The sequence below is a fragment of the Cydia fagiglandana genome, chromosome 24 (genome assembly GCF_963556715.1).
Source record: "Cydia fagiglandana chromosome 24, ilCydFagi1.1, whole genome shotgun sequence".
Taxonomy (NCBI): domain Eukaryota; kingdom Metazoa; phylum Arthropoda; class Insecta; order Lepidoptera; family Tortricidae; genus Cydia; species Cydia fagiglandana.
In genome coordinates, this window is record NC_085955.1 from 769,783 (window position 1) to 791,317 (window position 21,535).

Consider the following 21,535-nt stretch of genomic DNA (forward strand, 5'->3'; position numbering starts at 1 on the left):
AAATCAACAATAATGCCCATTTCCCGTCACCAAGGCTCACAGAGCTGGTATTTCTCAATGCACTCAATGAGCCAGCCGACAGGCAGCGCCTTCAGATGTGCCATGTTGTAGAGCGGCTCGTACATGTCCTTGTATATAATGTAATGTGAACAGTTGTACAGCTTGCCATCTCTCTGAGCGTGGTATGGCACCAACTTCTCTGATTCCGGTATTGACTCTGGGTTCGGAGCTCGTCTGAGGGCTACTCCTCCTGCGTCCGTAACCAGCTTACTTAAAATTGCTTTGGTGACTTCTATTTTATCGGAAATCTTATATTTTGTATTAAAGTTATGGAAGTAAAAGTGACAGCCGTTGAAAATTCCAGGCAGATGCTTATATTTGTTGTACCGAGCATTTTTTGGGCCTGTGTATGTAGTTGTACCGACACCGAGCACTTCATACTCTTCAAAGGATTCTAAGATATCATCAGTAGATGCAGTCACCCATTTTGTAGATAATATCCACAGGTAGTTGACAATGCCTTGTAGGACTTCAAGGCTGGAGTCACAGATGCCATCGTCAGCATCAACTATGAGATGTGTTACTTTATTATTGAATTTTAGTTCAACACGGAGATTGTTGTGATGTTTTGTTAGGGCTCTCAGCTTATTAGTGATGGCATGAGACTGTGACATGCAGTAAACCCTTATATCTTCACAGTCCAGCTCTATTTGCTTCTGGACAAGTTCAAAATCAAAACTATCTTCTGTTATAATTCTTTTTGCAGCAGCATCTTGTATAATTGCTCTTATCTCAGGAGCGGCAAGGGTTAGTGGAGTCTCTCCTTTACAGTTTCTAGCATTAATATCAGCTCCATGAGCGACTAGATCTTTCGCAATGTCTATGTGATTGTATCGAATGGCTTCATGCAGCGGAGTCTCATTGGCCTGCCCTGGCACATTAACTAGTGTATTGTGCCTCAGTAGAAGTCTAACCAAGTCCTGCCGGCCGTTCTGCACGACCTCATGCAACGGAGTCCAGCCGGCATTATCTTTAGTATTGGTACTTGCTCCTTCGCTCAACAGTTTTGCTACTCTATCAGCTTTTCCCATTCTACAGGCGATGTGTAACGCTGTCTCACCTTTGTTGTTTCTCTTCTCCGCTATTTTACTTAGAAAAGAAACATTAGAAGTTAAAGATAATGTCGAATTATTAATATCTTGTTTGGACGCAGCGGTTCGTTTAGGAACTTTAGTATTAGATAAAGGCTTGTCAGATAAACATTCATTGGTTTTAGCAACCATATCCATGTCGGGCGATTCGTCCACAGAGACGACAGAATCGCAAAAAATATTTTCTTTGAAAGGCTCGATCATTGCCGTCAAGTTCTTCGCGGCGTGAACTGCAACATTAAATTTGTCATCCGACCAAGTTATACAGCCTTCTAGAGACACTTTACACTTGGGACAATGAGACATACTTGGAAAATGCTCGGAGCAGATCAAATGGAAACATTTATTTAGGGTCACTGGATTTTTGCAAAACTGATGGCACTCTACACAGAATAAACACTTGTTCATGTCGTCCAGAGCTTTAAATAAATGATGATATTCTGTTTTAGACATTTTTAACTCTATTATAAAACTGCTTGTTTGAGCGGGAAAATTCACAGTACGAAAGAACTGAAAGAAGACTGACCATAGATTCTTATAATGCCGGCTACATACGTAACGATAAATCGTTGCGATAAAACTGTGCAGTCCGACTGTGCAGATAAATCGAACCGTGTGTATGACAAATCGTTACGATAAATCGTTGATCGGTGGCAGTTGCAAATTATATCAGAAAAATCGTTGTCGAAGCGAACTGCACAGTTTTATCGTAGCGTGTGGATGGCGATCGGTCATTTCGGCAGTACTTCACGTAGCTTGCTTGTGTGCGCACGTTCGTTCCTCAAGTAAATAATGAAAAATGTAATGAAAAATGTAAAAATGAATCCATATTTCTCTTGGTCACGTCATCACGCGTGAACGGCTGGACCAATTTCGCTAATTCTTTTTGTCTTAAAGTTGGTCAAGCAAAAAATAAATACATTTAAATTTAAACTGTTTATTTCAGTAAAGATAAGATAAAGATAAAAAATAGTTTATTCAAGTAGGCTTATTACAATGCGCTTATGAACGTCAAATAAACCTTTACCGGCTCCAACCGTACACCTCTGCCCCGAGAAGATTTAAATCTGAGGGGGGATTTATTGGAGGAGGGTATCCCAATATGGGACCGGCAACAAACTCGGCGGGACACATCTTTTCAAAACATTATTACATCTTATAATTAACATGCATTACGAGTAATTAAGAAAAATACAATTTAAATTACTATAGAATTCATGCAATTATACTCAGTGAGTACATAACTTTATAGAATTTGATATAAAAAATAAACATATATGTACATGAAATCACAAATACGTAGCTCTTTCAGAAAACATATCAAATCTTACAAAAGGAAGGAAGTAAAATATGCACATCATATAATATCAAGCTTAACTACTAATCTTAACTTTAAAAGATTTTTTGAGTTAAGGAGTCTTATTTTAAATATTTATATATAATTAATATTTTATATAGGTACATAATAGCATAATAGGTCATATAATTCGGTGATTTCGGTATACTGCCCTCTTATTTTAATTAGGTATTTTTTAATAATATTTCTTGCTTGTCTATTCGTCCGTCCTTCTATAAGTTTTAGTAATTCCTTTGAAAATCTATTCAAGATGCTCGGTAAGATGCAGTTCCACACTCTCTGCCTGTATACATTGTCATATATTGTTTGGTTATTGTCAGGGAGTTGTCAGGAGAAGTTTCTTATGTCAGAAAAAAAATAAGAAAGTTGCGCGGAACATTAGAAAATTTAAGAAAACTAAACTTCCATATTAACTTTGATGACATGGATAACATGTTTCTTGCGTGAGCTTCTGCGGAGAACTGACGACCGACGCCGATATCGGAGGCGTGTGGAGGCACTAGGAACGTTCGATTTATCGCACAGTCGGACTGCACAGTTTTATCGCAACGATTTATCGTTACGTATGTAGCCGGCATAAGCGCGCACCACGATTTTAGTTTTTGCGACAGGATTTTAGAATCGCGCTGTAATATATCGCAGAAAATTCACTGCGCGCACTGCGACGAAAAAGTCGACGATTTGTTCATTCTCAACATAGATTTCGTACCAGTCGTTTGTCATGAAACGTTGTCTTTAATATGCGATCGCTGTATGACTTTGAGTATTTATACCACAAATAATTAAATTCTCCTATTTCCATAATTAAATGGTCAACATCTAGCGTCTTCAGCAGCAGGTTCCGACATGTTGATGCTTGGAGAGCGAAATGCCGACTGAGGTCCGGGTGCGATTTTATTATCGCAGTGCGCGCGGGGCCATACAACTCCGTATGCTGCAATTCACTTTGCGACAATCGCGTCGCGAGCAGTCGCGGAAAAATGTGACAAATCACAATTTTAAAATCGCTGCGATTTTTTTGTCGCATATGCGCACACTCTCATATAAACTCATACGTTACATTTCTGCCACTAAATAAATTATCGCGCGACAAAAAGTCGTGGTGCGCGCTTAGCCTTTTAGAGGCTTGCTACACGGTCGCCGACAAGCCTACTAACCGTCTGACCCTGGTCTGTCCTTGGTATGTGGGTCCGTCTGAGTTGGCTGGCTAGACGGTGGCAGACCACAGTGTGTTCAGAACTCGCGGACGGACAACACGTATTGCAAGCGCACAAAATGGCCCCTAACCTTGCGGATTGCATTTTGTTTTTCTTCCTTGACTTCTGGGGCGGCAAAACTTATTGGCGGGGCGCCAAATTTCATAATCTACTCATACTAGTGCAATGACAAAAAAATAAGTTTTTGGCAAAAATGTCATTTTTGGTACAAGCTTTTATCGCTGAATGTACTTTTCTTTCCACAGGCAACTAATTAAATACTCGTCGAGACAATTCTAAAAACCCCAAACACAATTAGGTCGCGTTGTTCTATCACAGGGTTCCTATGGCCACCTCCTGTCTCCATCATCAGATCAGCTATATGGTACCATAATAATGCATTGTCACCCGATTTATATATGTATGCAAATGTTCAGCTCCATCGGAAACTAGAAAGTAGGTCTAATTTAACTTGCAAGATTTGACCCGTACAAACATATTTACATACTTACATTAGGTATATTGCAAGTTAATAAAAAGCTTGTAAAAAAAGAAAAGGGTATATGAATGAATCGCTGGCTCAAAAAACGACATTTGTTGAGTCATTTCAACTTGATGAATTTGCTGGACTACGCTACGGGGCCATACATAACTTTCTGAGAATGAAGAGAAAAGTATTTGATGAATTTTTAGAAATGCTACTGAGTACCCATGGCATGGCTATAACCACACGAGCGCACACGGCGCGTCCTCCAAGCGAAATGGCCTAGTGCGGTCGGCGACGGGCGGCTACACGGTTCCGGACCAACCGCTCAGACCGCGGTCGCTGGCGCGCGCTCGCATGCCAAGGGCGTCCGGAGGTCAAACGAAATTTTGTTGGTAACAACTGTCTACACGGTCCGGGACAGACCAAGGCCACGCGGTTTGGGGGCTTGTCGGCGACCGTGTAGCAGGACTTTTAAGCTCCCTCCAGACTATGCGCGTGAATCGCGGGCGAAGCCGCGAACGCGAGTGTGGAGTCGATTTCGCTGTCTGCGAAAATCGACGCCACACTCGCGTTCGCGGCTTCGCGCCGCGATTCGCGCACGAGTGTGGAGGAGGCTTTATCATAAGACCGCGAAAAACGAAAAACGAGAGTTCGCTATCTGCCTCTCTATCGCTCTTCCTCATTCCGTTTTTCGTTGTAGGGCCTCAGAAACAGTGAAAGGAAAAAGCACGAAAAACTAAAATAGAAAACAATACTTTGCACCATTTTTGTTTCTTTCAGTTTTAGTAAAATTCAGGCATTTCTTTTCAATTTTCTATTCTGTGCAATAACGAAACGTTTCGCCATCACAAAATTTGACGTATATTTACTTGACATTTCTTAATTTGCTAAATGTTCAATTTCGTCAATACTTTCGTGTATTATTGTTACTGAATTTTGTTAATAAACGTGAAACATGTTTTAATCTTGGACCATCTTGGCACAATTATATTATCTTGAATTACACACAGGTATGTATACTCTCCTTTTACAGTTATGAGCGGTCATAGAGAGTATGTAGTAATAGTATTACTCATATGTTCATTTTTTTACTAGTTAGCTTCACCGTTTCACTGTACACTAAAACTATAATAATTTCTGTACGATAGATTAATTAATGTTAGAAATTATTACGTAGTATTCAATCATTTGCTGCTTATGAAATGACCAGACCAAAAACCATGAGCAAGTTTTTAGGGTTCCGTACCCAAAAGGTAAAACGGGACCCTATTACTAAGACTTCGCTGTCCGTCCGTCCGTCTGTCATCAGGCTGTATCTCACGAACTGTGATAGCTAGACAGTTGTTGAAATTTTCACAGATGATGTATTTCTGTTGCCGCTATAACAACAAATACTAAAAACAGAATAAAATAAAGATTTCAATGGGGCTCCCATACAACAAACGTGATTATTGACCAAAGTTAAGCAACGTCGGGAGTGGTCAGTACTTAGATGGGTGACCGTTTTTTTTTTGCATTATGGTACGGAACCCTTCGTGCGCGAGTCCGACTCGCACTTGCCCGGTTTTTCTGTGTTAAAATTCAAACTAAAACTTCTTTTATTGAAAACATTCTTTCGTGCATATATGTAACAAGCAATTCTCTTCAAAATTACATCTGGAAACCAATATGCATGTTTTAGTTACTTGCTAATTACAAAATAATGCAAAACACACATTTTACACTGGGTTGAACTTTTTTAGTTCGTATTTATATATCTCTAATATATTTGCTATAGAGTCAGAGGTTTTTATGCAAAATATCAGCTTACTATCAAAATATTAAAAAACCTGATTCATATTCAATATTTCCGTACATATGTAATTTTATTTTAAGTTCAAATTCCTTCAGTAGAATATCTCGAGTTATCAACTTCTTCCTGCCGTGTACGGATTTAGCCTAGGTATGTACTTTATTATTATATTATATAGCCTTTTCTTTTCCACAATTTACATTTTTCATTTCAAACTATATATATTTCTTTAATTTTTTGTGGTCCCTGTTTGGGTAAAGGCCTCCTCCAAGCTTTGCCATTTTAATCTATTTTGTGCGGTATCCATCCAGTCCCTTCCCGCTGCCTCCACAATGTCGTCAGCCCATCTTTTTCGTGGTTTTCCTGCCTTTCTCTTTTAAGGTATGTACTTTTAAAATCAAAATTTATGTAACATGCTACTTTGAATAAATGGGTATTAACCTCTTGTAAAAATAAGTGGGATAGAGAGGTAGCGGAATGGTATCCTAGAGATGGAAAGAGGAGAGAAGGGAGACAAATAATGAGGTGGTCGGATGACATAAAGAAGCATGCGGGGCCAAATTGGATAGGGACGGCAAGGGATAGAGAGCTGTGGAGAGAGCTGGGGGAGGCCTATGCCAAGAAGGCAGAGTGAAATAATCATTAAAAAGCAATGACATTACAATTATTTATTAAAGTTAATAAGGAAAAAATATTGAAACTAATTGATATAAATGAAATGTGAATTTATATGAATGTAATATTACTGAAATTTAAATTTTTTGGTCAATAAAGGCTATTCTATTCTATTCTAACCTCTTGTTTGTGTATAATAAGGGTGCTGACCAAATTATCAGTATTTTTTATTTTATTTTTTGGGGTGTTCAACTCTCCAACATTAACCTTAAAACATTAATTTGGTCAATGTTAGACCAGCAATGGAGTCATACTTACTTAATTGACTGCTGCGATGACCATAAATAAGTTTTGCCATCCAACAAAAGATCCGGTCCAGAGTGGTATCATGCCAGCTTTCGCTGACGCCCGAGCTCACGGAGCCATCAGCCTCCACTCTATCTGCCCTGCGATATTTGAATTTCACTTAAAAACGTTGGTTTATATTTTCAGGGTCCGTACCCAAAGGGTAAAAACGGGACCCAATTACTAAGTTGAAATCTTGACAGATGATGTATTTTTGTTGCCGCTATAACAATAAATACTAAAAAGTACGGAACCCTCGGTGGGCGAGTCCGATTCGCACTTGTCCGGTTTTTTATGTCACTGTAAAATTGTAAATACTGAGGCCTTATCTTATCTTATTGTTTTCGGGGGCCCTTGCGGATACACTTCGACCCATAGGGATCTTTTGTGCAAAAATACTGAGGCCTACAGAATATTTTTTTGAATTTTGCAGTTGATACAAGATGTCCGAGAAGCTTACACTGGGGCAGCGGGTGAAGGTGGTGGGCAAGGACGTGAAGGGCTCCGTGGCGTACGTGGGGCACCCCACCTTCGCCACCGGCAAGTGGATCGGGGTCATACTGGACGAGCCTAAAGGGAAGAACAACGGGACCATCCGGGGACACGCTTACTTCACTGTGAGTTGAAGTGTGTTACTTAATTTTATTTAGGCGTTATTTCGTAGTCAATCACAGAATAAATAGAATAGATGGTATAGAGGGGTCCTGTCATTGTAAATTTTGTAGTCACATAACATTTACTGCCATCTATCGACACACAACTAAAAATCAAAATGAAAACGTATAAAATTATCAAAAAAATTTATATATATGGATAAATGATTTTATTATTTTTATATCATTTTGATCCATGTTCATTCACTGATATCAGTGATATCTATGTGTTAAAATTGTTAAATATGAAACGGTGTCGTCACGCCATCTAGCCGATGATAGGCTAAAGGTGTGTGCGGCATCTATCCGAGAATGACTTTTTCTTGATTTCCGAGGCACGTTATTTTCTTAGACTTTATTCATCTTATACGAAGTTACATATGTCTTTAATAATAGTAATACCATGCAGACAGGAAACTTCCTACAAAACCGAATTTTGACAGCGGTCCAGGGTCGAATCATGCTGTGCCTTTCTAATATATGGCACTATCCCTTTGGGCTATTTAGGGTTGTCAAAATTCAAGCCATTATCTTATCTATAGTCGTGCACGCAATGGGACGTCAAGTTGTACCAACCCTTAATAATTGCTCGGAGTAATGCTGAGCCGAGCGGAGCCGAGTTTGGCCGAAGTCAGGAGTTTCGCACCCCTGTCGACATCTAGCGTCATGTAGCGGAATTTACAAGTACTGCTAGTTGCATGTTGTCCTTCCGGATCGTTCCCCTGGTGGGAACTGGGAAAGGGAGGCTGAAGATCGCGACCACTGGAAGAAAACCCTGGGTGAAGGGGTAGTTGCACACGATAAAGCGTGGTTTAGCCTTGTTCACACTAGGCGAGAACTGAGACACCAACGCGCCGCTCTCCCACCTTCGTCACCGGGCACGGCATTCTCTTGCCAGCTATGCGGGCGCGGCTGCCGCTCTCGCATTGGGCTTAATAGTCATTTTTGCGGAAGTGCCGCACTCTTAATACAGACGCTGTTTAAACCATCATCTTATTGATGTGACAGGCCAATGATGATGCTAGTTGACAATAGATGTCTCGGCGAACGAAAACTCTAATGCTCCACAATTTTCAGCTAATATTATAACCGTATTAACTGGAAGTCTATTTTCACCTCCTTATAATATTAGTTATAAATTGTTTTAGTAGTACATTTTTCGTCAGTAGCTACACTTGTGACATCTGGTGTCAAGTAGGGGTACTGATAATTTCACTACTTGACGTTAGATGTCGACTACGAAGTAACGGGCGTTTTGGTAAGAAAACTGAGGGCTTACCGCGAATCACGTTCGACGTGTTGCCTCCCTGTCACACTTACGTACGAATTTACAAGTGCGACCGAGAGGCAACACGACGAACGTGGTTCGCGGTAGGCCCTCTGATTTATGGAGTTACCACTCCTTCTTTACTTATATTACAGCTTGGTAGAAAAGAGTAGGAATTAAAAAGTGGCAACACTGTAGTGTCGTCCCTTTCAAACCAATTTATATAAGAAAACGGGACGACACTACAGTGTTGCCACTTTTTAATTTGTACTCTTTTTTGCCAAGCTGTACTCTATGGTTATACTGGGCAATTTCCGCACTATTGTGCCTAAAATAAAATCAGAACAAAAAAATAAACCCATGACATACACATGAACAAGAAACAAACAAAAAGAACTACATACATATACTATTCCTAAATAATGTTTTTGATTGAAAATTCAACAGAATTTTTCTCTTTAAAAAGGTTAATTTTAAAGCAAATAAAATATCAGTTACAACAAGAACGCAACTTAAGTTTTTCAACGTTAAATAGTAGGTAGTTTGATATTGTATTCATATTTTTTTCTGGAGGTAGTTTCACATTTGTACAGAAACGTACGACCTGTGCTATAATTTTTAAAATTTGACAAATAATTTATGGTGAAATAATTAACATAATTCATATTTCATAGTTAAGTGTAAATAAAGGATATCTTAATTAAATATATGTTGAAATGGAATGAAAGAATTAGTGTTAAAAATGAGTTTAGGAGAGATAGAAGCCTTTGACTTAACGTCCGATTGGGGACATTATATTGACCGTTTAGAACAGTATTTAATTCTAAACAAAGTACCAAAAAAACTCAAAGTATCAGCCTTAGTAACTCTAATGGGTAAAGATGCCTACAACTTGCTAGTTCAATTGTGTTTACCAAAAAGTCCTATGAAAAAATCATTTAAAAAACTAGTAAAAATCATGAAGAATCATTTAGACACAGCTCCAAAGCTCAAGGAGCGGAAACTTAGTCAACGCATACAAAATCCAAGTGAATCTATCATGGATTTCGCAACAGATTTGAGAAAAAATACAAAAAATCGTGACTGGAAAGATGTTGACAGTATTCTATGTGACCAATTTATATTTGGACTGGTTGACAATGATATTACGCGACGACTTATTATGGAAGATAAATTAACGTTTATTAAGATGGTCAAGTTAGCGCTTAAAATGGAGAAATGTGTAAAAGTGACATCGAAAGCCTCTGCATTTAATATAGAGACTTTGCAAGAAGATACTAGCATAGAATGTTTATGTATAGATCAGTGCAATAGTCTGACAGGTCCAGAAATATCATCTTTGAGTGAAGAAAATAAAAAAGTCATCGGTCAAAGCAAACTGAGTGTCTCGGTACTTCCTAATATTTCCATACCAAGTGATACTTCAAATTTCGAAAATGTCAAACCGTTTCAAGATGGCGGTGAGAACTATAAAATAGTCAAAGCAGCGCTCAACTGTTCAATAGCAATCACAGAATGCCGTCTAGCTCTGATACAGGCGAATAAACAAGGATGCTCTTACCACAGAGCAGAAACATGCAATACAGCTATAAAGGCGGCTTTAAACTATGCTATAGTAGTCACTGAGAGTCGGTTAGCAGCGTTACCAGACCATAGTCAATATAAAGACACTGTAGATATATGCAGCCGGACTGTGAAATCTGCTCTACAGTTTGCCATCGCAGTCACTGAGAATCAGCTTATAGAGCCTGTTAAAAAAAGGATGGGCATAGACAAAAGTGAGGAAAAGCTAGTCAAAGACTTAACCGATGCTACTACGAGTTGGTTTGTTGAATCAGAGAAATCGGAAGATAATACCAAAAATCAGCGCCCAGAGAATATCAAAACTCTCCATACTATAGCTACTGACATTTGGCGTGTATCTGAGCAGTCACAAGTTATAGAAACTTTTTCTAAAAATAATTTTAAAATAGGAAACTTAAAACCTAATGTTCCCGTAGCTACCCATGATTGGCTTGTCAAGTCAGAGATATCACAAAGTAACGATATTGTGGTCTCTAAAATCCAGGCCGTTAAGGTAGAAGATGAACTCAAAGCTGTCAATCGCTTTGAGCCAGATATATTAGAAGAGTTCGGTGCCACAGTGTCCGATGAAAGTGTTAAGGTAAAGGGCCCATAGCCAAATGAGCAAACCCTGTTATTTATTAAATATATGTGACGTTCCACGGGTAAAGGTACCTTATGGCGGTCGGCGCTTACACTATTATTAACGCATTCACTGCCAGGGGGCGTGGCCTAGGAACAAATTTGTATGACGGTGAACGCACATGTGCGTTGGGGGCAGTGAATGTGTTAACGACGCTCCAATACGAATGCGGTGCTACGTGACGTAAGCGCCGACCGCCATAAGGTACCTTTTCCCGTGGAACGTCCCATATTAAGAACGGGTCACTCACGTAAAAAGTCGAAAAACGCTCGACATGTTTCACTCCATACTCTCACCGAGGAGTGTCATCGGGAGCTTGCGTTTACGGTGCGTGTTTTTCGACTTAAAATACGTGAGTGACCCGTTCTTAATATATTTTAGGCCTGTGTCTCAAGTCCTGTTATTAATGTTGGACTTCTTTAAAAATAAGGGTTGGCAAAAATACGTACCCTAAATTCACCTTTAGTACATAACTTCGCCTTAACATCGTTAAATCATAAGTCTTCTATCAAAAGGGTATTTGACTAGTCAAATCGGTTCCTTTTTAGGGTTCCGTACCCAAAAGGTAAAACGGGACCCTATTACTAAGACTTCGCTGTCCGTCCGTCCGTCCGTCCGTCTGTCACCAGGCTGTATCTCACGAACCGTGATAGCTAGACAGTTGAAATTTTCACAGATGATGTATTTCTGTTGCCGCTATAACAACAAATACTAAAAACAGAATAAAATAAAGATTTAAATGGGGCTCCCATATAACAAACGTAATTTTTGACCAAAGTTAAGCAACGTCGGGAGTGGTCAGTACTTGGATGGGTGACCGTTTTTTTTTTGCTTTATTTTTTGTTTTTTTTTTTGCATTATGGTACGGAACCCTTCGTGCGCGAGTCCGACTCGCACTTGCCCGGTTTTTCGAACTGTCAAAACGATTTTGGATTTCTATGGAATTTATATGAAACTCTATCATGTGACATCACAATCAAATTACCTACTCTTCAGATGTGTTTAAAAACAGAAATTGTGTCTAAAAATAACTGCTTTCCAAGTTTTTCTATTAATCTTCTGGTGCTTTTATTTCATGCGTGGTTTAAATTATTTATTTTAAATACAGTTAAATACCCCATGGGATTTCATTCACATCCAATTTTCGTAATAATTTTCTATGATTTATAATATTTAAGTAACTATTTAAGCTTATTATGATTGTTTTAATATTTGGATATTTCCCTATGAAATAAATTTTATCTTATCTTTATCTTATCTTATCTTATGATAAATATCAATTTATATCTTTTTTTTCCAGTGCGATGAGAACTATGGCGTATTCGTCCGCCAGACTCAAATCCAGCTGCTCGACGGCGAGGACAACCCCATGGAGACCTCCGCGACCTCCGCGGACGAGCCCCGCGCCCCCGCCGCCAACCGCCGGCTCAGCAGGTGAGCCCTATTACAACGGACTAAGGTTCACATGAGCGTTTCTTTTATTTTTTGCCACTTTTATATATTGTGATCGTTTTTGCCACTTTTGTATTATTTCTACTGAGAATCACGAGCTCTTTCGATCCTAATGGGATAAAAAAATGTCCCAGAGTTTTTTTCCTATTGTGTTACCATTTCCGCATATGCTTTGTATGGCGATAACAAAAAGGAATGTTCGAAAAATGTATGGTAATTATACTATAGTTCGTTTTTTTTATTAGCATTAGAAAGAAGTTCAAAGAAGGTAAGCGATCTTGACATGTCTTTTAATTGAAAACGCTTTTTAAAAATCGAAAACTATTACTTATGAAAGCGGAAGAGTATAAATGATCGTATTAGATACATAATTGTTACAAAAAATCGACTTAATTTATTTTTAAAATGTGTTTTTCAATTAAAAGACACATCAAGATTGTTTACCTTATTTCTAATGCTAAAAAAAACAAACTATAACTATAGGACACTTTTTTTCTCCTATAAGGATGAAAAAAGCCCGCGATCCTGACTAGAAAAAGTGGCAAAAAAGGTAACAATACATAAAAATGCCAGTAAACTTTTAAGTTTAAAATTATATTGGAGGTTGCACGTAGAACGTAGGTTTGTAACCGGTTTATGATATACCGGTTAGTTAGTAATACCGGTGTACACCGATTTATACCATTGTCCTGTTTATCAAAAGCTTGTAACTTGTAATACAAGTGGAAGTCCCATTTTGACAGCTTTTGTTAGAAAGGGGACTTCCACTTTTACTACAAGTTACAAGCTTTTGATAAACAGGGCAGTAGTCCAACATGTAACTAAGAAAATCACACTATGGAGATAAAGAAACACCATATGTACTGTAATTACAGTATAATCATTATATGTATATGAATATGACTTACTTGGTTAAGATTTCTTACAGTATTGTAACATTAAAAAAAGTATCTTGATTTATTTAAGAGCCCATTAATCGTTTTTCAAAAATAAATATTGAAAACCTGATTCTTTCACATCTGGACGTTCTTGGGCTCATTCTACTCAGAATCGACAGCATTCTCCATCCCACCATTAAAAAAAGATGTCCCAAAATGTCCATTCCATTACGTCACGTTTTAGTATGAAATTTTTTTTCACTTGTATGTGCGTGATGTAGTGGAATGTACAATTTTCATAAAAATTTTTGGGATATTTTATTTTATCATCAGATTTGAATATGCTACTGATTCTGAGTTGAAAGAACGCAAAAACACCGGGATCTGTGAGAATCGGGTTTTCGATATTTATTTCTGAAAACGCCCGCACACTAGCGCCACTGCTAATTAGTCGTGATTATTTAAATTTAACGACAGCTATTAAAAAAGGGGGCCGCTACGTACTGTATTGTGTATTTAGGTACCTTTTGAATACATCAAACTAGTTTTTATGTTGCTGGATTCGTCAAAACAAAAATGGCCGTTTTAACTTTGGACGCATAGATTGACGAATCCATGCAGCAACATAAAAACTGGTTTGATCTATTCAAAAGGTACTGAAATACACAAAACAGTACGTATAGCGGCCCCATTTTTTTAAAAATACCTATCGTTAAATTTAAATAATCACGATTAATTAGCAGTGGCGCTAGTGTGCACGTTGATGGGCTCTTAACGTTTATTTTATTTAGCAGTGTGGTGCGTAGCCAAAAACTTGTACTTTTTAGGTTAGTCCCAAGTGTGTCCCACCCAGCAAAATAAAGTCATGGGGCCCGTTTCTCAAAAGTACAACTTGTAATAAAACTGGAAGTCCCTTTCTAACAAAAGCTGTCAAAAAGTGACATCCGCTTGTATTAAGGCGTGTCTCCATATTGCGCGGCAAAACTATCGAACATTGGCTCGCGAGGCAGCCGCGCGCGATGGATGATCGTGTTAGCTCGCGAGCCAACCCGGTATCCATTGCGCGCGGCTGCCTCGCGAGGCAATGTTCGATAGTTTGCCGCGCAATATGGAGACACGCCTTTACAGGTTACAAACTTTGAGAAACGGGCCCGTGGTCAACTATTTTCAAATATGATCATCTTACAGAGAGGGGAGATCCTTAACCAGCAGTGGGACACCAAAGTAAGCTAATAAAAAAAAACATGTTACAGTCAGCAGCAGAAGTTGTTAAGCGGGCGAGGTGTTCAAAATTACCTTGACGCGCTCCAATTCTCTTAACAATAAAGACGCGTCAAGATCGTTTTGAACACTTGGCCCGCTTATAAACTTCTGCTGCTGACTGTACAATGAAAACATTACGTTTTCTCTAAATTGACTCTAATTCGGTGAGGGGCACATTTGCGAGGCTCAGCATGAGTGTTTTATAGGGGTACTTGGTATAGTTTCTATTAGATCTTCTAGTTTCCTACAAACCTTAAGGCGCGTCTCCATATTGCGCGGCAAGCTATCGAACATTGGCTCACGAGGCAGCCGCGCGCAATGGATACCGAGTTGGCTCGCGAGCCAACGCAATCTGATCGGTATCCATTGCGCGCGGCTGCCTCGCGAGTCAATGTTCGATAGTTTGCCGCGCAATATGGAGACACGCCTTTACGTGCGTTCGCATAGTCTAACTCTAAAGAAAAGCCGACGAGATATGTTACGTCGGTCTCATATTATCAAACGTCGGACTATAGGGGGCAGTTTGAGGGCAAAGTAAGGTTTACAAAAAAATCTTAACTTGCGAGTATTATAATGTACCTAGTATTTATAACATAGTTAATTAAATTAGTTACCCGTTGTCATTTATTCATCTTTAATGTGTAAATACTCTTTGAAGTGATGACTGATAGCCCACTGAAGTGGCCACTTAAAAAACAAATAAATAGCTGACATGCGTCATTATGACTGTTGTTCATACTTATATTTGTTGGTAGAGTGCCGTCTAATCAATAGAAAGATTTGCTTTATTTGTTAATTTGCATATCTATGTACTAGGTACCAAATACTAGGTACAAATACTCGAAAGTGAATTGATTGATTTGCGAACCTTACCTATCATTCTGACATGCCACGAAAATGCCCGCTGGAGTCCGACGTATGCATATTATAGTCTGTATCTTTAGGTATTTCAAAAAGAATAAACAAAATCTACCCTCAAATCGCTCCTTAAGCCAGTTGAGGGTAGATGAAAACACATGATCAAATAATGTAGGTCAAAGTCAGGTCGTTCAGTGACAGATCCAGGGGTATCGTCTTGGGTCGTCCCATTTTTTTTTCGTTAAGTTCTTAAATTAGTCCTATTCTGCTTTCGTCACTCATTCTACATTGAAAGCCACCGACGATTGTGACGAATGTAGAATGAGTGACGAAAGCGGAATAGGACTAATTTTAAGAACTTGACGAAAAACTAATGGGACGACCCAAGACGATACCGATCCAGGTGGTATTATACAATACAATACAATACAAATACTCTTTATTGCACACCTCAATAAAAGAAGACAATACAAAAGAAAACAGAAATACAGGCAGAGGTAAACAACAGGCAGGCAGGGGAGGTTTATATTTGGTTGGTTAACCAATAAATGTTATAATTATAACTACCCGAAAATATACAATTTATTTGTTTACTTTTATTTAAGTACCTAAAGATACAGAGTAGAAGCGCTGGTGGCTTAGCGGTAAGAGCGTGCGACTTTCAATCTGGAGGTCGCGGGTTCAAACTCCGGCTCGTACCAATGAGTTTTTCGGAACTTATGTACGAAATATCATTTGATATTTGCCAGTCGCTTTTCGGTGAAGGAAAACATCGTGAGGAAACCGGACTAATCCCAATAAGGCCTAGTTTCCCCTCTGGGTTGGAAGGTCAGATGGCAGTCGCTTTCGTAAAAACTAGTGCCTACGTCAAATCATGGAATTAGTTGTCAAGCGGACCCCAGGCTCCCATGAGCCGTGGCAAAATGCCGGGATAACGCCAGGAAGAAGGACCTAAAGATACAGCCGGCCTAGCCAAGGTTACAATCGCTATCGCTTCGACAACGAAAACCATTATGTCTCTCTATCACTCTTCCATATTAGTGCGACAGTGACAGTTGCGTTTCGATCGCTACGGAGCGTAAGCGATCGGCATCTTGGCTACGCGGCCTGAGTAGTTATTTTACCGTTCAGTCCGCGCCCAGCGGCCACTCCCAGCCCGGACCGAAGCACAAAATGGTACACAATATACATTCATTTCAAGCAAGTGTTTTTCTTCTATTGTGTTGCCAGACTTGCCAGTATATCGCTAGTGTTGCCAGGTGTAAAATAAAATTAGTTAAATTAAAAGCCAGATTTGAAATTATAAAAAGGTATTGAAGTTAGTCTGATGATAAGTTTGCACTGACTTGACAATGGCATTGTATGAGAGCGCCATATTTGATTAGCACTTGTGAAAATTTAGCGTGGCCCTTTAATGCCACAATGTTTATTTTTTTTATTTAGAAATTTAATTCAGGCAACAAGGCCCATATTACAAATACCTTACAGACTAACATACATAATGTATTTTATAAACTTAAAACTAAACACTATTTAGTCGACAAAACGGCGTGGCTCCGTTGCATCGGCTGCTCTTGTGTCGGATTCGGCAGTTTGCCCCGGAACCTCCGAAACACGACACCTTTCGGCCAGAAGTCGGCGCACTCGATGGTCCCCTGCAGCGGTCGCGGCACGCGCACCACAAAAGAGAATATTTATGAATAGGACCACCATAGATACCTGAAATCTTGTCTATGGTCAATTTTGTTTTTTCGATTGTCGATTTTTTTTTTTTTTTTTTTTTTGCATAGGGAAACAAACAGCATATAATTACACATATAGTTAAAATAATTAAGTTAATACAATTGCCAGAACAGTTTCCACTTGTGGGTAACACAATTATTGCTCTGAGAGAAGTAGCATGCACTTATATAAATTAACAAGGCAATTACAAACTAAACCTAAAGATTATACAATTAATGACAAAGGACTACAATGAATACCAAATCACAAGACTACAATTAATGACAAAATGTATGGAACAAGTTAATTAATTACAACATTCAAGAAGCAGAAGCGTTTTATACAGATTTGCTGCATTAAAAGTTAGTGATCATTGTTTGATAATTATTTATTATTATTATCAAATTTTCAAACAATTTGCAGTAAAAAAAAGGTGTATTCCCATTTGTCCACGCCGTACACATGGGAATATAATAATATTAATGCACCTAGCATTAATATTAATCGTTCCCAACTGTCTGCCTCTTGGACAAATGTGTATATTTACACCAATAATAATATAGATGGTCAAGCAAATCTTGTCAGTAGAAAATGACGCGAAATTCAAATTTTCTATGAGACGATATCCCTTCGCGCCTACATTTGTCAAATTTGCCGCCTTTTTCTACTGACAAGATCTGCTTGACCAACTTTAATTTTTAAATTTACCACTTCTTAGGGCTAAAAACATTTACTTTAAGACTTAAGTAGTTAGTAGTTCTGTAACTATCATTTTACTGGTGTTTCATGGGAGTCTTAAGGCACGTCTACACAGATCGAGCTGGCTCGCGCGGCAATTTCCATGCGAGGCGCCTCGTTCTGTGTAGATGATGCCTTTAGTTTATTTCACATATAAACCGATCTGGACAAGTGGTTTTTGAGATGACCTCACTAATCGGTCTTAACTTTAAGGAATAAATATACATAAGTATTTTTATTTTTCATTAGCTATACAGTTATATGTAGATAAAAATCATTGATTGTTTGAGATGAGTAAAGTCAAATAATGAAGAATCGAATCAGGCGTTACTTTGCGGAAATCCATATTAATTAAAACCAAAATATTACTTTGCTAATCCGCGTAAAAGATAACCTGCTAGTCAATCAGTGCTAACCCGTTATACTTACTTGCGTATTTTTTACATGCAATTAATGTCCCCACCCTCCCACCGCAAAAATAAATACGCAAATAAATATAACAAACCACCACCAAAAGAATAATACTCGACACGTGTTTCGCCTCTCTACGAGGCATCCTCAGGAGTTGTTGACGGTCTGACGCCCGGCAACGGAATGACCTGTCCAGAATGGTTTGTTATATTTATTTGCGTATTTATTTTTGCGGTGGGAGGGTGGGAACATTAATTGCATGTAAAAAATAAGCAAATAAGTATAACGGGTTAGCACTGATTGACTAGCACGTTATCTTTTACGCGGATTAGCAAAGTAATATTTTGGTTTTAATTAATGAGTAAAGTCTTTAAAAATATCTTGCTTCGAATTTACAGATAATGTACAGTGAGCAGCAGAAGTTGCTAAGCGGGCCAGGTGTTCAAAATGATCTTTACGCGACTTTATTGTTAAGAGAACAAGATCGTGTCAAGGTAACTTTGAACACCTCGCCCGCTTAGCAACTTCTGCTGCTGACTGTACAATAGATGCTTAATGAAATACTTATGTTGGATTTTATATATTTTGAGTTATGGATGGTCTAGGACACATCAAAACCCGCTTGTCAGAGCGGAAGAAGTGTGAAAACGAATAATTTTGTCTATGAAATCTTGATCTTCATCAGTAGAGCTAGCATTAGTATTAGTAGTGTGGGTTCTAACCGTGTGTTTTCTTCGCTAGTATTACAGTGGCCCAGCGATCTAGACCCACCACGTGAGTAATCACTGTACCCATAGCACAGTAGCTTAGTGCACCAGGTTGTGGTGTCTAGTGGGATAAGATCGACATTAGGCGGATCCACAGTATCCACACACAACGAGCCGCCTCGTCAGGAAATTGCCGCGCGAAGCAGCTCGGTCTGTGTAGACGTGCCGCGGCCATATTGCCTCGTGCGAGGCACGTCTCCACCGACCGAGCTGCTTCGCTCGGCAATTTCCTCGCGAGGCGGCTTGTTCTGTATGGGCCGGTCTATAATAGGGTGTTTGTCTGACAGAACATTCAAATCAGCTTTAAAAAAAATAGTCTCTGGTCTAACGTATAACATTAATTTAATATTATGCGTACCATCAAGATACTCAATTTTCTTATTCGTACACCTAGCGTTTTGATATAAATATAAGACAAAAAAAACCGGGCAAGTGCGAGTCGGACTCGCGCACGAAGGGTTCCGTACCATAATGCAAAAAAAAAACAAAAAAAAGCAAAAAGAAAACGGTCACCCATCCAAGTACTGACCCCTCCCGACGTTGCTTAACTTTGGTCAAAAATCACGTTTGTTGTATGGGAGCCCCATTTAAATTTTTATTTTATTCTGTTTTTAGTATTTGTTGTTATAGCGGCAACAGAAATACATCATCTGTGAAAATTTCAACTGTCTAGCTATCACGGTTCGTGAGATACAGCCTGGTGACAGACGGACGGACGGACGGACGGACGGACGGACGGACGGACGGACAGCGAAGTCTTAGTAATAGGGTCCCGTTTTACCCTTTGGGTACGGAACCCTAAAAATTGTTTCTGGTCTAACGAATAGCGCATTGTAATATGCCTACTTGAATAAACTATTTTTTATCTTTTTTTATCATTATCTTTGAATTACATTAATTTAATATTATGCGTACCATCCGGATACTCAATTTTCTTATTCGTTACACCTTACGGTTTTGATAAAAATATAAGACAAACAACGCACAAAAAATTGTGTGTTAATCTATGACGATCTTATCCCACACAATTATATGTACTCTCTAACTCTAATTTTGCGATATATGTACGCTCGGCCAATAGTAAACTATCATAAGATGTCCAAATCCGGCAAAACTAGAGTCCTTAGTTTTAAGGGGATCCCATGTCCCAATGACCTTCGATCTGAATCCCTTAGTTTTCTAATGTTTCTTGTAGACGGCTTTAACCAATATAGTTGAATCCCATATTTTCTTCAAAGTTACATAATTGTCTTCGAGGTATTCGGCATGAAAGTTGAACAACTTTAGACCAAAAATTGGTTTTCTGGCCATAACTTTTGTGTTAATTAATTTAAAATTAAAACCACATTTATGGACACATTCTTAGTGACGTCAAAGCCGAACCAGGCGTGGCTCACTCCGCGATTTCGTCGCTTTGCAACAGGTAGCTACAAGTACATCCGTCCCACACCAATTTTGCCACCGTGGCAAAATTGGTGTGGGACGCGCGTGGCGCTGTTGCCACCTGGCGGTCATATCTGTCCTAATCGTAACAGACGCGTTTTGTTAGAGAGTAAATCTTCTGTACCTAGTACTATTATTTATTCTGTGGTCGAACCCAAATATAGTCAGACCAAGAATAGTCTGCAGGGCATTTGACAGCCCACGCAGTGCACGGGTTATTTTATACGTCAAACTTCTATGTAATTATTATTTATTTATTTATTTATTTTAATCTTTATTGCACAATACATGAAGGTACAAATGGCGGACTTAATGCCTTAAGGCATTCTCTACCAGTCAACCAATGGGTCAAACCAGAAAGATTAAGTAGGTGCAGTGTCTTTAAAGTTAAAGAATTTGTAAACAAGACTCTATATGAATATAAACTATGTTGATAAACTTACACATATACTTAATACAAATAGACTTACATACATAATATACATAATTATATACCTTGTGTGAATCATTAAGTTGACGAAGAAGAAAGTTTGTCAAGGAAATATTTGCGCAGCATGCGCTTGAATGTGAATTTGGTCTGCGCTTGTCTGATAGAGAGTGGGAGACCGTTCCAAAGCCTGATAGCCTGGACAGTGAAAGAATTGGACATGAAACCCGTTCGATGTTGGGGGACAATGAGCTTAAGGCTACGGGAAGAGCGGAGATCTGTGTCTGGACGTGGGGTAACAAATTTAAATTTCGAGCGGAGATACTCTGGGGCGGACGGATCAAACAAGATTGAGTAGAGAGTACACAGAATACGAAGGGACCTACGATCTCGTATAGGGAGCCAATTAAGTTTTCTACGAAAGGCAGAGATATGGTCATACTTACGAAGCCCAAACACGAACCGAATGCAGCTATTAAGTAGCCGGTCAAATTTATTTAAATAATC

At 38.9% G+C, this 21,535-nt stretch overlaps 2 protein-coding genes across 3 annotated transcripts in view; one reads left to right on the forward strand and one right to left on the reverse strand.

Annotated features, from left to right (window-relative positions):
* Positions 1-5: 5 nt before the first annotated feature.
* LOC134676257 (BRCA1-associated RING domain protein 1-like) lies at positions 6-21,467 on the reverse strand. Of its 2 annotated transcripts, XM_063534611.1 has the most exons (2): positions 21,292-21,467; positions 6-1,458 (listed from the first exon to the last, which is right to left on the reverse strand). In XM_063534611.1, the coding sequence occupies exon 2, from the start codon at positions 1,455-1,457 to the stop codon at positions 27-29; it is 1,431 nt and encodes a 476-aa protein (XP_063390681.1). In that variant the 5' UTR covers position 1,458; positions 21,292-21,467; the 3' UTR covers positions 6-26. The 2 variants fall into 2 exon arrangements, with proteins under 2 accessions (XP_063390681.1, XP_063390680.1); XM_063534610.1 differs by lacking the exon at positions 21,292-21,467 and having other exon boundaries at positions 6-1,632.
* Positions 5,008-21,535, forward strand: part of LOC134676300 (dynactin subunit 1) — an 89,902-nt gene continuing 73,374 nt past the window's right edge. The window contains exons 1-4 of the mRNA XM_063534675.1: positions 5,008-5,201; positions 7,377-7,560; positions 12,370-12,503; positions 19,133-19,165. Of these exons, the coding sequence (XP_063390745.1) occupies positions 7,387-7,560; positions 12,370-12,503; positions 19,133-19,165 (341 nt within the window). The 5' untranslated portion in view covers positions 5,008-5,201; positions 7,377-7,386. The remainder of the gene's footprint in view (positions 5,202-7,376; positions 7,561-12,369; positions 12,504-19,132; positions 19,166-21,535) is intronic.

Excerpts from the sequence above, each read along its gene's own strand:
- LOC134676257 (XM_063534610.1), bottom strand. The coding sequence starts at position 1,604 with ATGTCTAAAACAGAATATCATCATTTATTTAAAGCTCTGGACGACATG.